At 37.4% G+C, this 17,004-nt stretch overlaps 1 protein-coding gene across 1 annotated transcript; it reads right to left on the reverse strand.

Moving 5' to 3' along the window:
• Positions 1–4,143: 4,143 nt before the first annotated feature.
• On the reverse strand, positions 4,144–16,759 carry lsm4 (LSM4 homolog, U6 small nuclear RNA and mRNA degradation associated). The gene is made up of 6 exons (XM_084395754.1): positions 16,544–16,759; positions 12,535–12,576; positions 11,756–11,854; positions 11,418–11,619; positions 7,174–7,254; positions 4,144–4,401 (listed from the first exon to the last, which is right to left on the reverse strand). Exons 1-6 carry the CDS (start codon positions 16,544–16,546, stop codon positions 4,397–4,399), a joined length of 432 nt encoding a protein of 143 aa, XP_084251880.1. The 5' UTR covers positions 16,547–16,759; the 3' UTR covers positions 4,144–4,396.
• Between the last annotated feature and the right edge of the window lie 245 nt (positions 16,760–17,004).

Below are 17,004 nucleotides of genomic sequence, written 5' to 3' on the forward strand. Positions count from 1 at the left end.
CCTTCAGTTCCCCTTACTGCCTCCTCTGGCCACACCCTCTCCTCTCTGATGTCTCACTTTAACACCTAAAGCTTTGACATGGTTTCATTCAACCTGCAATCCATTACATTTTAAAAGGAAAGCCATAGCACCATTTAAGAATTCGATTAGGCTTGATTAAGCCTGTGTTGTGTTTTAAAGACTTAATGAAGTTTAAATTTTAGGGGTGTGTTATTAGGACCAAGATTGGTGTAGCACACAGAATCAGTAATCTTTTACGTTTTCGATGCCTTCATTTCACTTCATATTATTTTCTTGTACTCTTACATAACCTTATTTATGAACAAATATAAAAAAAAGAGATTTCTGTATATTTATTCCAGAAGTGTACATAATGAATACAGTTCAGTATTTAAATTATAATGTTAGAGATACATATCTAAAATGTTTTTTTATTTATTTATTATTTTTTTGTTTTTTGAAAATGACCAATTCAGTCAAATATAAAGAAAGTTATAGAAGTCAATTAATGCTGTTTTCATGGTAATTCTTTGCAGTGCGAGTCACCAACCTTGCTTATTTGTATCTGTGACATTGTATCTTGTTTACTGCCTTGCCTCATGTAATTTCAGTCTCGGGACTGAATGCCAGATATCATACACAAACATTCCTTGATGTAAATTTGCATGGAAGGAAATAAAGCCATCTAGGCAAATAGTGATTCCATTCTAAATGCTTCATTAGGTCTAGTCAAAAACAGAGTCTGATTTGCAGCCATGTTGTAATTTCATTATAGCAGAGCCATAAGCTCAACCTACTTGCTATCAATAACACTCTTGTACGCTCATGAAATTTAGCAAATGTCTGAGATTTGACTGGAATTTCCCATAAAGACTTTCTAGACTGGTGTGTCCTAGGAAATATTTTATGTGGCTCTGTATAATACCACACCTGCAACTATAATGAAAAATCCGTTTGCAAAAAAAGAAAAAAAGTCCATGACAAGTATTAACGTTTACATGTGTAAGACCCTCCCTGATTATTCCTGCATCTTTCCTTTGCTATTCTGTCTTCCTTTAGTGAACACTTATTGTACATATATTTGAGTCTTTGGTTTTATGTGTGAACTGTGTTGTATCAATTCTAGGCTTTAAAAAAAATCTAGGTGATATTAAGAAGAAAAAATACAAAAAGAGGATATAAAGGGTGTTCTTTACCTGCTGTTGTGTATGCCTGCTTGTGAATGAATGTCACTTTATTACAGAGCAATATTGAAGAAAATACCTTTTCATGTGTTGCAGATTATTTATCATTCTGTTAACATAAACAGACCATTTTTTGTAGGATGTGATGGAAATGTGATCAAGTGGTTTAAATCCTAGTTGAAATGTACTGTTGTAAACCAAAGCAGGAAGATAGACTGACTGTCACGTCTACCGTAGAGCTGGTTTGCTGAGATTCAAAAGCTTGACTGTATTTGTGGCAAATGCTGTTGATTCTTTAAAACCTCAAATCATGTTGTAAACAAAAGTTTTCTGCAGAGGCACTGCTAAAATCCGTGGGGCCCTGGACAAATTGTTTGTAGGTGGGACCCTCTCCTTCAGGACTAATGAGCAGACGATACAATAGATAGAGGACCTTAGCGAGACCCTTTCGTGGCCCTGGAAATCAGAAGTGAGAAGATATGACTGAATCTTTATTAACATCACAACTCACCATATAAAGTAGTCGCTCCACGTTCAGATCAGTTTATCATCACTACGAGTTTGTTCTCCATTTCCTACATTATTATCTAGAATTATTTCTATTCATGCTTTCCATTGTGATTTTTTTTTTTTTTTTTGAATTTTTGAGTGTAATGTACAAGGAAAAAAAAACACTAATATGCAGTAGTAAATGTACTGTACTTACAATAAGGGGTTTGGTGTTAAAGTGTCCAGTGGTGAAATTTACCAAATCAACTGTCTATGTTGTGAAAATGACTGAACTTATAAAAATAAAGGTTTGTGCTGTTTACTTGAGACCATGTTGCATCTGTTTTGGGTCAGGCCTATCGCCTAAATCAGGGGTGTCACTCCAACAGAGTTTAGAAGCAACCCTAATTAAACACACCTGAACCAGAAACCTCCAGACAGGTGTTTTGGAGCTACACTGCAGGACAGTGGCCCTCCAGGAGTGGAGTTTGACATGCGGCCTAAATTAAATGACTTCCGATGTGGTTTAATTGAAAAACAATCACTAGATGGAACTGAAGATTCAACTGTAGATGTTGACCTAAAATAGCAGCACCCCCGGATGAAGGCTGAATCAGCTGTTGTCATAGGGTGCTTCTCAAACGAAATGATGCCAGATATCTCGGTTGCCACGTCATCAAGCGGCTCTGAAGGCCGTCTCAATTTGAAGGATCCTTGAAAGCAGCCTTACTTTTGCATCCCTTTGCAAGATGCATCACGTGTATCCGATCGTGTCCTTATCTCACCCACAATCCTTTGCACACATTTCAATTCACGAAAAAGAACAGACGGAAAACAAGTCTGCAGTGAGCTTGTCTGAATTCATTATGAAATGTTAGACAAAAATAATGTTTTCAGAGTTTAATCCTTTGTTTTAGTGTAATCACTTAACACTAAACTGCCAGTAATGTAAGCCACTGAGACCACAGAGGATTGTCATTCACTGTATTGCATTAATAGAACGCCAATTAGGCTAATATGAAGATATTTAAGTATTTTTCCAAAATTAAGTTTTAGTTGTATTTTTGTGCCGTGACTGTGGGGGCGGGAATATGTGTGACACAGCCATAAGCACTTACTAGACCGTCTCATTCTAACGTCTAATGCTGAGGAGGACATACTATATGCAGCGTCCTGTTTGAGAAGCACTCATTGTGCCTTAGAACTTTTTGATATCTGCCCATATCTCAAAACCAAATCAACAACTGATGCATAGAATGCAAGAAGTCCCTACCCTACATTTTTGTTTTCCGATAAACCGTTTCTCAAATGAACATCAAAATACGGAAAAGATCTGTCACTACTTTTGTTTTCATCCTGATGAAGGATTATATGCATTTCTGCATAAGTTTTGCCTCCATTGAGATCAGATCTTAATCTAAGTCTAATTATAAAACAAAGAGATTCTAATAAAATGTTACACAAAGTTTTTAGATTTTTTATATAATATATATATATAGGCTGTGGGAAGCACTGCACAGATCAAATCCTGTCTGAGCCAGGAGTCCTTTTTGTTTCCAAGGGTTTCCTCTGAGTCCTCCAGTTTCCTCTACAATCCAGACATAAGTGAATTATAGACTAAATTGTCTGTAGGTGTGAATTTGTGTGTGAGCCCTGTGATGGATTGCCGTCTGTCCAAGTCCAATGTTCCGCCTGTAGCTTGAGAAGCTTGAGCAACCCTACAGAGGATAAACAGTTTAGGAGACTGGATGGATGGATTATAATAATGCTAGAGGGTCATGTGCTTCTTCCAACAATGATATTAGGTGTGTTCAACTTGAAGCAGCACTTTTAATTTAAATGTAATTCCTATGGCGCAGCAATTCTGTGCATTCGAACATTTGCGTACTGACAAACCAAAGCAAGGACTGACATTGTATTAATGTCATAATCGCAAGGAGCGGTGTCATTTTTATGCTTTGGTCTAAAATACACATTGCTTGTGTAAAGTCAAGCTTGCGAGTCATGGCAATGTCTGATTAGTGAGCGATATTGAATCTGAGTCAGATTTTTTTTTTTTTTTTTTTTGTCAAAAATGAAGTGCTTCACATATCGGTCTGAATAGTTCAATATCAAATGTAAAAATCATCTTTAAAAATCCTTATCTTTTAAATCACAAGTGAATGGAAAAAAGTGTGGTAACCCTAAAAAAAAAAAAAAATCCATTCTGCTAATCTCAGTTTAATCTCAAAGAGACACCTCTTGGCAAGACAATTTCATGTTGGCTTCCCAAAAATAATGTGTTTTTACCAATCTAGAGATCTCCAAACCTAAGGCAAAGAAATATTAAAAACTATTTTTGGAAGGCCAACATGAAAATGGCTTGCCAAGAGTTTTTCAACAGTTTGAACCAAAGATTGAACTGTTTAATACATGCAACTTGTTTCCATTTGTTTATGTAATGGAGTGCTGACACACATATTAAAAGCAATTGCAATATTTAACAAAAATTGTTTATTCACAAGTGCACAAGACAAGTTACACCATGGTTGTATTTAAAAAAAACAAAAACAAACAAACTTAAGAGCAAATGTGAAAACATGCACCAAAATGTGAGTGAACAGAAATAAAAACAGTTTGAAGAAAATGGAAAAGCATCTTTACATCAGCTTGCCCAAATTAAAAACCTTCAGAGATCCAGGACGTCCATTTCCAAAATAAACTCACTTCTTTTCGGTTGATGATCAAACTGAAAAAGTAGATGACAATAAGTATCAGATATTGGGTAAAAATTCACGTGACATTAAAGACTTTTACATTAAACTTGTTACACAAAACGTTGCTGAACAGTTTGATGCACGAACTGAGGCTTGTAAATGAGCCTCTAAAGAAAATGATGATGTTAAAGGGATATTCCACTTTTTTTGGAAATAGGCTCATTTTAGGCAAGGCAAGGCAAGGCAAGTTTATTTATATAGCACATTTCATACACAATGGCAATTCAAAGTGCTTTACATAGAAGAAATTAAAATAATAAAAAGAAATAAGAATAATTAAAACAGTTTAGAAGAATACAAAATAAAATACAGTACAAACAGTCGGACGAACATTGGCACAGTGCTCATTCAGTAAATGCATAGTTAAACAGATGTGTTTTGAGTCTGGATTTGAATGTGACTACAGTAGGAGCACATCTGATCTCCTCTGGAAGCTGGTTCCAGCTGCGGCTGGCATAATAGCTAAAAGCGGACTCGCCATGCTTAGAGTGAACCCTTGGTATTTCAAGCTGATATGATCCTAATGATCTGAGTGATCTGTTGGGTTTATATTCAGTGAGCATATCTGCAATGTATTGAGGTCCTAGGCCATTGAATGATTTATATACCAGTAATAATACTTTAAAATCAATCCTAAATTTAACTGGGAGCCAGTGTAAAGACCTGAGGACTGGTGTGATATGTTCATATTTTCTGGTTCTGCTCAGAATCCTGGCGGCAGCGTTCTGTATGAGCTGCAACTGTCTTATGGTCTTTTTGGGAAGGCCAGTGAGGAGTCCATTACAATAATCCACCCTGCTGGTGATGAAAGCATGAACAAGTTTCTCTAAGTCTTGTCTGGAAACAAAGCATCTTATTCTTGCTATATTTTTCAGATGATAGTATGCTGATTTAGTTATTGCTTTGACATGACTACTGAAACTAAGGTCTGACTCTAGTGTCACACCAAGATTCCTGACTTGATGTTTAGTTGTTTGACCCCTAGAGTGAAGGTATGCGTTCACCTTGAGAACTTCATCTTTGTTTCCAAACGCAATGACTTCAGTTTTGTCTTTGTTTAACTGAAGAAAGTTTTGACACATCCAACTGTTTACTTCATCAATGCATTGGCACAGGGAGTCAATGGGGCTATAATCGTTGGGCGATAGGGCTAAGTAGAGCTGTGTGTCGTCTGCATAGCTGTGGTAAGCAATTTGGTTCTTTCTCATTATTTGGCTCATTGGGAGCATATACAGGTTGAACATGAGTGGTGCAAGAATTGAGCCTTGAGGGACTCCGCATGTCATGGATGTCCACTCAGACTTATGGTCTCCTATACTCACATAATAACCTCTCCCATCTAAGTATGACCTGAACCATTTTAGGACTATCCCAGAAAGCCCCACCCAGTTTTCCAGCCTGTCCAGAAGTATGTTGTGATCGACAGTGTCAAATGCAGCACTGAGGTCGAGTAGTACCAGCACTGATAATTTGCCTGAGTCAGTATTTAAGCGAATATCGTTTATTATCTTTATGAGCGCTGTCTCTGTGCTGTGGTGCGGTCGGAAACCAGATTGAAAATTGTCAAAGTATCCATTCGAGCATAAGAATTTGTTCAGCTGATTGAAGACAACTTTTTCAATGATCTTGCCTATGAAAGGAAGATTTGAGATCGGTCTATAGTTGCTTAATATGGTCTTATCCAGATTGCTCTTTTTCAGGAGGGGCTTGACAACTGCAGTTTTTAGGGAGTTTGGAAAACTCCCAGAGAGAAGTGAAGCATTTACCACTTCTAGAAGATCTGCTTCTAAACTGTTTAACACACTTTTGAAAAACGATGTGGGAAGTGTGTCAAGAGCGCAGGTTGATGTTTTAAGGTGCTGTACGGTTTCTTCCAAAATTTTGCCATCAATTTCTTTGAAATCAGACATAGTAACTACTTTCTCAGGTGGTTTGATCTGTCTGACCCCAGCGCAAGACAAGGATGTGCTGATCACCTTTCTGATATTATTGATTTTCTCAGAGAAGAAAGAAGCAAACTCACTGCACTTGCTGTCTGAGAGCATTTCACTGGGAATCTGGCTTGGGGGGTTTGTCAGTCTCTCTACAGTAGCAAAAAGAGTGCGTGTGTTGTTTAAATTGCTGTTTATAATATTTGAGAAGAAAGTCTGTCTAGCTTTGCCTAGTTCCATATTGAAAGCATGAAGGCTGTCTTTGTAGATGTTATAATGGACTACAAGTTTTGTCTTCCGCCACATGCGCTCTGCTTTTCTGCATTGTCTTATTTTACAACTCCCCCAGAGTTAAACAGTTGAGTTTTACCGTTTTCGAATCCATTCAGCCGATCTCCGGGTCTGGCGGTACCACTTTTAGCATAGCTTAGCATAGATCATTGAATCGGACAAGACCATTAGCATCTCTCTCAAAAAAATTACCAGAGTTTTGATATTTTTCCTATTTAAAACTTGACTCTTCTGTAGTTACATCGTGTACTAAGACCGACGGAAAATGTAAAGTTGCGATTTTCTAGGCTGATGTGGCTAGGAACTATACTCTCATTCCTGCGTAATAATCAAACTTTGTTGCCGTACCATGAGTGCAGCAGGCGTAATGATATGACGTAAAATGAGCCTATTTCCAAAAAAAGTGGAGTATCCCTTTAATGTATGAACATCCAGAGACCTGAAGAGGTGCTCTTGTGACTAAAAGGAGTAAAACTCATACCAGCACACAAGGGAAGGATCTGTTATAAAAAAAATTCACACCTTGTGGTTTACCAGGCTTTTTGTCTTGTTGCTGTCCACGGCCAGTTCCCGGCATGCCTCTGCCACGGCCACCAAAAATACCTAAAAAGACAACAAAAAAGTCGGTCAATTGTGTATTAGAGATGCACAGTTGACGTCCCCCGAATCCACTGTTTCCCAACTTAACCTATGAACTCTGATTTAGATATCTGCACCCGCTCGTCACATTACAAATATTCTAATTCTCAGTGTGTTAAGCGTGATATGGTATCATATTACACTTAAGTAGGCTGCTTTTAAAGGTGCATTGCGCAACATTTCATGTTAAAAATACCCATTTTTCTAACCCATACATGCTTAAACAATTGCCTGATGGGCTGAATGAGCCCTTCTATGATCACTGCGATTGCCTCTATAATCCTGTACAGTAAAATAAATAAGAGGGATTCGGGACGGAATCGACTGGGCGTGACGTCATGCGCGTTCACGCTCACCTGGCTATGTCTGGCAGGTTTGTGTATTCGCCGCCATTATCCGCATCAGCGAAGACAACTCAAGCGACTTTTGCAAAAGTAGAAGATGGATTCAAAGAGACCGGCTTCTAGTTCATCCCAAACCCCAACGCAAACTCCACGTAACCGCGTGCACAACTCTGGTTGCAGTTTCGTGTGTTGCCAGAAGGGGGCATAGTTCTGCAAAAACTCAGAGACTTGTGCAATGCACCTTTAAATTAACATTTATTAGAAGTAAAAGTTCAAAATTACATTTCCTTAATAGCCTGAAAACACAGGCTTTACTCCCTTCAAACTAGAGATTTTAATTTACACGAATCCCCATGATCGATCATCATTCAGTTACAGGGTCGTACACAAACCGATGTATCAGAATGGTAATGCGTTTCAGTCTATGTATCGCTCTCTACAACGTCAGACACATAACGGTAATTAATATGATTAGCCTTTAGCTTGACTATGTTATCAAACAGCTAATAATGTGTTGCTAATGTTACACAAACCATGTTCCCGTTCGCCCTCTCAGAGTCAGGAAGCTGCCTTCTAAAAGCCCTTGAAAAGCTTTGAACAACTTTGAACGTCAGTGGAGAAAGACATGCATGTTCATCATTACATCGTAATATACATCATATACGTAATTCGTGAGACTCCCCCGCCTGGTAACATAGTTAAAGATATGCTAAAGCCCGCTCTGACTTTAATGGGATCGGTTACGATGGTATTTGTGGCGTCAGAAACACCAGCGGTTTCAAACCGAATTTGAGTCTTTAGTTCACTGCAGTTTTAAGGAGAAAATACTCTGCAATTGTGTTGACTTGTGAATTTGCTCATGGTTTGTCTTAAAGCATCTTAAAAACACCACATAGTCATATAAACAACATTAAAAACTTGATTTGTACCACAGGGGTCTTTAAAACTGCAAGTTGACTCAAAACGCCAGCTTCCTCGCTCGAATGAAAAGGTTATTAGTCTAAACAAAAGGCTAGTAGTATTGTGAACTTAATCGATGTAAATATGATCATTTGATAAAATGAAGCGAGTGCGCCGTAGTTACATTTGGCAGTATATTTTCATATATTGTCATGGAGACCGAATGCACCGTAAATGGTATCATATGGTGCTCGTTGTTGTATTGTATTTTAAAACACAAAAATCGCAATGTTTGCAATTAACATCACCTAAAGTAAAACGATCCCAAACGTACAGATGGGGCGGTCAACGTGACTAACCACTACCATAAGCACATATTCATTTTTTTATTTTTTTATTTATGTGAATAATAGACCAATTATAGGTTTGTAAACATAATAATAATAATAATTCGTTACATTTATATAGCGCTTTTTCTGAGACCTCAAAGCGCTTTACATATGGAAGGGGGGAATCTCCTCAACCACCACCAATGTGCAGCATCCACTTGGATGATGCGACGGCAGCCATATTGCGCCAGAACGCCCACCACACACCAGCTTATCGGTGGAGAGGAGACAGTGATGAAGCCAATCAGTGTATGGGGATGATTAGGAGGCCATGATGGACAGAGGCCAAGGGGCAGATTTGGCCAGGATGCCGGGGTTACACCCCTACTCTTTTTCGAAGGACATCCTGGGATTTTTAATGACCACAGAGAGTCAGGACCTCGGTTTTACGTCTCATCCGAAGGACTGGAACATCCGGGATGCGCGCGCATCGTGGTTGCAGAAAGACCCGTTTAACAGCTGATCATTACATGGATACGTATAAGAATAATACTAATAGTTCGATTTAAAACCTTTTTTATACAGATTTACGATTCTGGCAACCGACTGCACAACACGACATTTTTCCGGATGTTGTCTTTTGGTCCCGACATGCGCAGTAGAACCTGCGTGACGCCGTGTGACGTAGGGTGATAATTCCCCTATAGGATAAGAGTGAAGTACAAGTTTGTTTACAAAATAAAGAATTGGTTAGCAGGCAAATGTTACATCGCGACCACGACCAAGGAAACATTTGGATTCACGCAGAATGACAGGGGTATGCGAGCCCATCAATTTAAATTAAGCCATACGAAGTTTTGTGCTCTGTTTTGCGGGTTGGTCACTCTAATTTAAAGGAACCGTATGTAAGAAATGTATTTCAATTAATCATAAAATGGCCCTGATATGTCACTAGACATTAAGAAATCATGTTCATTTCAAATACTTATATCACTGACAACAGTAGTCCGGCCAGGATATTGTCATTTAAAAGTGATAGTTGCAGCCCTCAACTGATGTTGATGTTGTCATCTTGTGTTTTGGCCTGATGCACCGCCCTCCACCTATCTACCAATCACAAAGTCAGTAGTGTTTCGGCATCCGGGTTGCCAGCTCTGCAACTCTAGCTGCCACAGCTGTAGCTACAAACGTTCCTGCTGGATCCTGCAGCATATCTGGCAACCTCGAGTCAGGGGGGAGGGGGAGGGAATACACCGCTCTACAGTAATTTGAAAGTGATTGCAGTACCAGTTTTGGCCACAATCTTACATACGGTTCCTTTAACTAAAATATTAAAAATATAATTATTTTTTATTCATTTAATATTTTCAACCTTTTTGGCACTTTGCCACTCCGGTCGAGGGTGACGTCACGCGCATACCCTCTATTTCCATCATTATGTTGGAAAGCACTCTTTTAGAATAAATTCTGCTATGCTTGTGTACATTTTTAGTTAAATCTGTTAAGTTATTAAGCAATATCTCATTAGGTTATTTCCTTTGTGTTTTATGTAATGACCACTAGGAGGTGCTCTAGGCATATGTTGTAGAGGTTTGGGGGCCCGACACGCTAAGCCCATTCGGGCCGGGCTCGGGCCATTTTTTTTTTTTTTTTTACAGATCGGGCTCTGGCTTATTTAGCTTCTCTCCTTTCATTGTGCCCATAATATACGTGCAAAGCACACGTCATAGTGTGTATGAAATATTGTTATATTTATTATATTATAAATATTATACATCGCCTAAGCAACACAAACGCAATACGCATATATGCACGCGTCACTCACGTGCATTAACAGGTGACAGTTGACCATGCAGAGGATCAGAGAGAAGTTGGATTTTTATTTTTTTATATTATGTAACATTAGCCAGTTGGTGAAGAGTTCTTCATTTTTGAACATTGTTTTGAACATTGTTCTTTAGTTACTTAAAAGCAAAGCAATGTTTATTTACTTATTTTTGCGGTTGGATCCCGTAGCGCTATATTCTCTACTGCATGCTTATGCTTCTCTCTAATGGACAGTCTGTTCAATATTCATGGGCATGATGTTTCAGGCCTATAATAAAAGTTTACCTTAGCGTGTGACGTGCGTGTGTTTGCGTGTAGCAGAGACAGCGCGCATCAGAGAGCGCGCGTCAGAGAGAGCTTAAAGTGATATTGATGTTGGTCTCGGGTCGGGTTCGGGCTGAAAAATTGCAGCCGTTGTCGGGCTGGGGCCGGGTTAGGGCTGGAGTTTTTGGCCCGTGCAGGGCTCTAATATGTTGGATTGGTTGACTGAAGTAAAATACGTTGTTGTTGAAAATGAAAGTAAAACAGTGAAACACGTTTGTTGCATTTTACAGTGAAATGAGATTTTGACTTTATTAAAATGAACACATTATGATTTATCTCATTTATCATCAATGCAGATATTACCGTGATCCGTGCATCACTAGTGTGTATGCATTTCAGAAATTATGACCGCAACATTTAAGTCACACTATTCCTTTAACAAGGGCTTTGAAATGCGTCTTACCTCTGCCGGTTCCACCACCTCTTCCAGGTCCACCTCCTCTGCCTTTTCCCTGTGGCTTGTTCTGCTGCATGCCTCCCCGGCCGCGTCCCTTTGATTGTACTTCCTCTTTCACCATATCTATGATCTCATCAGGGATTCGTAAGTATTTAATGGTGCTTCCTCTGATGTAGCATTCCGGCATCCTCCAAAATTTATCTCCATCCTGCAAATCAAAATCAGCAGGCAGAAATAACCTTTACATTTCAGCACACACACAGATGCCATAATCGCTCAATCATGTTTATGCAATCAATAATATTCAAAGAACCCCTCATCTCGAGGAATGAAGATTTAATTACCCTTGAAGTGCAAATAACTTCTCTCAAGTTGATGTTCATCCAGTTGTCACAGCTGACCAGATGGCCATTGTACGTCTCACCATTCTTTAACTCCACCAGCTGAAAACAAAAACAGACTAAATTAAGAAACAGGTAAACTTTTTAATTGCCATTACTTTTTATTGGTTATGTTAGCTGGGTTTAATTTCCCTTATAAAACAGCATAAAACTGAATGCCCCCTTTTCAGGGGTTCTTTTTCTCATTTTCACCAAAAAATATTCAATTAATTGTTTTAAGCCTTTAACTAAACCAACCAGAATCACCAGAAAACAATGCAAACTTCGATTTGAAAAAGAATGGTAATGGTACAACACTAAATTATTGACAATATATTTGGTTATTGTAAAATATTCAGATATATTAGTTGATTAAGAGTGATGGGAGGCCTTACATCATTTTCAATGCTTTATGGGAGTGGATGGCCAATGCAATGCTAGAATTTCCATTCCCATGGTAACAGTGACTTTTCTGATTGATTAGTGGCTGGCTTTTCATGATTTTAGGTAGTATAGTTTTTCAGTGAATTCAGCAAGTACTCTTTTATTTTTATATTGTTTAAATCACATTATGACTTGTGGACTACCTCGATATTGAATGATCACTATATACATGTACTATGGTATTGCTACTGTACTAGGCTATATTCCAAAAACAGCAAAGACCATGGCATGTGGTATTACTCAAGGACATGGCTATGATAAAGTTGCACAAAACATAATGTGAGTTGCCTCATACTCACCATCGGGTGGTTCTGTGCTGTCTTCAGTAAAGATAACGGGAGCTAGGAGAGAAGACATCAACCAGTAAAGGTGGTGAATCTGAATCTTTAGATTTTAGACTTTTTTTCTGGTGTCAATTCCAAAATCTACTGACAACCCTTATGAAAATTAACCACAAAAAAAGGTTATTAAACCATGGTAACTGGGTCAATGATATGACGTGCATATTTGTGTGTCCAAATGCATTATTTCCTTTTAAAATTATTTTATATTCATGACATACATCACTTTATTCTATAAAGCCTAATTAGTTTGAAATTATTTTTAGTACATTTAAATAATACATATTATTTAATGTTTAGTTATCTTAAACCCCCAAAATGTCAGCTGGTGCAACTGTCTGAACAAATGAACAGACTAAAGAAAACTATTTAAAATGGTGTCTTAATAACAACACATTTAAAACTATATAGCCTATAGTACTATGACATAATTTTAGGGTTGAAACCTTTCATATAAACACATTTGTATAAATATCAGTAGTTTTAAAGCTGTTGAGATATACCCAGGGGGCAAAGGGGGTTTAGCAGACATGGGCTGCTGTAAAAGGTTGTCATATAAAAATGAAATCTATGATGTCTGTCTGAGGATCACAACCTGGGTGGACAACCCGGTCAACAAGCTGCTGGAAACTTGTAATTAGGGTCAAAACAATGCTACCTCAAATTCTGCTTTAACTCCCCGGAATCACCCAAACATGCTAAAAAGGTTTAATTATATTCATGAATCCTGAGCCATATCTCCCTTATACTTTATGCTAGAAACAAACTGAGCACATCTTTCAAAAGAGTGGAAGATAAGCTTTCATCTGATACCTTGATTGTACATGTAATTAGAATGTAAGAGTTAACAATGCCTCTTAATTCATAGGTAGGCAAAAAAAAAGAAAAAAAGATTGAACATTCCATTTGTAATCGGTAGCATTCTTTTCCCTTTGTTGTTGTTAAAATAAACAAATTACCATGTGAAGTTAACTTTTACTAGATGAAATCATATTTTGATCATTTTCACTAACCAGACAGTCCTCATGGCCCATAACACATTTAGAGGGAATTCAATTTCAAGCCTATAATAGCCTGTCAATTCAAACAAGGTCCAAGAAAGAAGTTTACCATTAACTGGTGTTAATTGTATACAGCTCTGTTTCTGTAAGTAAAAAACTTTTCATAAAAGTGCATCTATCCATCATAAAAGTGCATCTATCCATCATAAAAGTGCATCTATCCATGATAAAAGTGCATCTATCCATGATAAAAGTGCATTTATCCATCATAAAAGTGCATTTATCCATCATAAAAGTGCATCTATCCATCATAAAAGTGCTCCACAGGCTCTGGGGGGTTAATAAAGATATGGATGACAACTCTGCCAACTCCTTCATTCTGGACACTGTAGAGGGTGTGGAGTATTGAGTGTTACTCTTGTGGCGCGAGTCGACTTGCGTTGGCCGTCTGCCGGAAGCTAGTTATTTTAGTCGATAAAGTTTTAAATATGAATATTTTTCTTACACAAACTTCAGAAGGCCTTTATTACTACCCCCCTCTATTACTAGTAAATCATGGGCTAATTTTCATTTTTGGGTGACCTATCCCTAGGACCATAGACATAAAATACAAAAAGGACTACCAAATTGCCTATCACAGTTTTTGGCAAGTAAATCACGTGATGTGACACATCCTATTGACCCTGTTCACATTTCTGGGTTTCTCAGAAGTGTAAGGCATCATAGTTGGGTTAACTTCTATAGCAGTGAATGAAAGACTACATTAAATATATTTTTTGTGTTCCAATTTGCTCAAATCGCAAAAGAAAAACGCCACAACAGCGTTTTCACAACTTTCAAAAAGAATAAAAAAATAGATAATGGCAGTCGGAAGAGAGAATGTTGTCAACTTTGTCACAGCCGCGCTATTAGAAACACCCTCACAGCAGCGTTAACTAGTTTTTGTGTAATATAATACAAGTATAGTGTTATATGCGTAATTATCTTTTATTATGACAGTATGTGGCAACATGTACGTTAAAAGCGCATCTTCTGCACTAAACAATGATATTGCAATATTCTAGACTCTTACATGTATCTAACGCCACACTTACAGAAGACTGTAAACATTTTTTGTATTTTCAAATGACAAATTACTTGTATTTTAATTAAATACTTTTTTCACAGCAGTATTTTGTATTTTATTTAAATACATTTGATGAGTAAGTATTTGTTATTTGTAATTAAATACTTTTTGATGTATTTGTGGCCATCTCTGGTTAAAGGTTGTCAGAAGAACTGCTCCATGCTACATAGGATGCCGTTGCCAGGGGTTGGCAACCAAATGTAGTAGGATACAGCATGCCGAAACACTAGAGAGCAGCGACAGCAGCAGTGACTCCGAAAACAGCTAAACAAATTGTATAAACATTATTACAGAAATTAGTTATCACCCTGAATTGTAATGTTTGTCTGTTACATTAATCGTTTTTTTTTGTTTTGTTTTATTACAAATTGCTACTTAATGTAACAGTTTTAATCAGTAAATACTTTTAAACCTACTCCACACATGACTCCTGTGTGTTTTAGTTTTTCAACATTTAGTTGTCAGTACCTTTGTCTCACACTCCAAACACCTGGATTGAACAGTAACCAGCCTAACCCAAAATCCTCAAATCCTTTTTTTTTATTTCGATAGAATAAATAAAGCTATCCCACTTGTGAAAGACTATTAGAAATACTAGACATTGCAATACAAATAATAGATATTGTATAAATATGCAAACGATATACTGTACTTACAGAAACAGAGCTGTATACAATTAACACCAGTTAATGGTAAACTTCTTTCTTGGACCTTGTTTGAATTGACAGGCTATTATAGGCTTGAAATTGAATTCCCTCTAAATGTGTTATGGGCCATGAGGACTGTCTGGTTAGTGAAAATGATCAAAATATGATTTCATCTAGTAAAAGTTAACTTCACATGGTAATTTGTTTATTTTAACAACAACAAAGGGAAAAGAATGCTACCGATTACAAATGGAATGTTCAATCTTTTTTTCTTTTTTTTTGCCTACCTATGAATTAAGAGGCATTGTTAACTCTTACATTCTAATTACATGTACAATCAAGGTATCAGATGAAAGCTTATCTTCCACTCAGTTTGTTTCTAGCATAACGTATAAGGGAGATATGGCTCAGGATTCATGAATATAATTAAACCTTTTTAGCATGTTTGGGTGATTCCGGGGAGTTAAAGCAGAATTTGAGGTAGCATTGTTTTGACCCTAATTACAAGTTTCCAGCAGCTTGTTGACCGGGTTGTCCACCCAGGTTGTGATCCTCAGACATCATAGATTTCATTTTTATATGACAACCTTTTACAGCAGCCCATGTCTGATTTCCTAAAAAACAGGTGTTTTGCCCCCTGGGTAATAGCCTAATTGAAAAACAAATAGTAATCAATCCACCGAAAAAAAAAAAAAAAAAAAAGAATCACGGTTACTACACTTTACTATAACAAAACCATTGTTAATTTTCGTAAGGGAGTGAACAATGCACCATTCATCTTTTTAATTATTTCTTAGAAATGGGAATAAGTTATATAGCGTACAATAAAAGTGTTAAATTGTTTCTCTTTAGCTGACATTGAATTGAAACCCCATATTCTGTTGACTACTAAAGCGCATCGCATGTGTCTGTAACGTTACTCTGTAGCACTGATCTATAATATATATCTAACTTATTTACATTCATATATAGATCAGTGGGTTCTGTAGTGGTTTGTAACAGATATTATGTTTAAAGCAGTAAGTAAATTATTAATTAAAACACGGTTCTACGTCTACCGCAAAGCTAGAAGGTGTTACATTAGGGCGCGCTCGAGAATGCAGACCAGTAAGCTAACGTTACACCTTCTCTACTAAACACAGGAACTGAGCTTCTAGTTTGACTAGTCTGCAAGTTTATAGACGGTCGCTTACCATGTCAGCTGAACGACTGATCAGCCCTTATAATCTCTAGTAAAGTTTAATCAGCTGAGGTCTTAAATCACGAATGTTTGTTGTGAATCTTCTTTCCAGCACAAGGTGGTCTGCGAAGTGCGAACCATTTACTGTTGTACTTCCAGGTGAAAGCGGAAGTTGTCAAAATAAAAGTCACACTGCAGTTTCTGCAGTAATAGTATACATTTACGCTACACGTGGCCGGTTTCACAGACAAGGTTTAAACCTAATCACAGACTAAAATGCCTGTTTGACAACTTACACTAATACATTTTAAAATATGTCTCAAGATGTACACTTAATTGAAATGTTATAATCAGTAGTAGCATTTATATATAGCATATATTGAGTTTTAGTACCCTCATAGCAACAAAAAATATATACTTGGTTCAGGGGTGGGGGGTATATTATGACGGCTATATTTTCAGGGACCCCCAAGC

Source organism: Rutilus rutilus (assembly GCF_951802725.1).
Source record: "Rutilus rutilus genome assembly, chromosome: 22".
Taxonomy (NCBI): Eukaryota; Metazoa; Chordata; class Actinopteri; order Cypriniformes; family Leuciscidae; genus Rutilus; species Rutilus rutilus.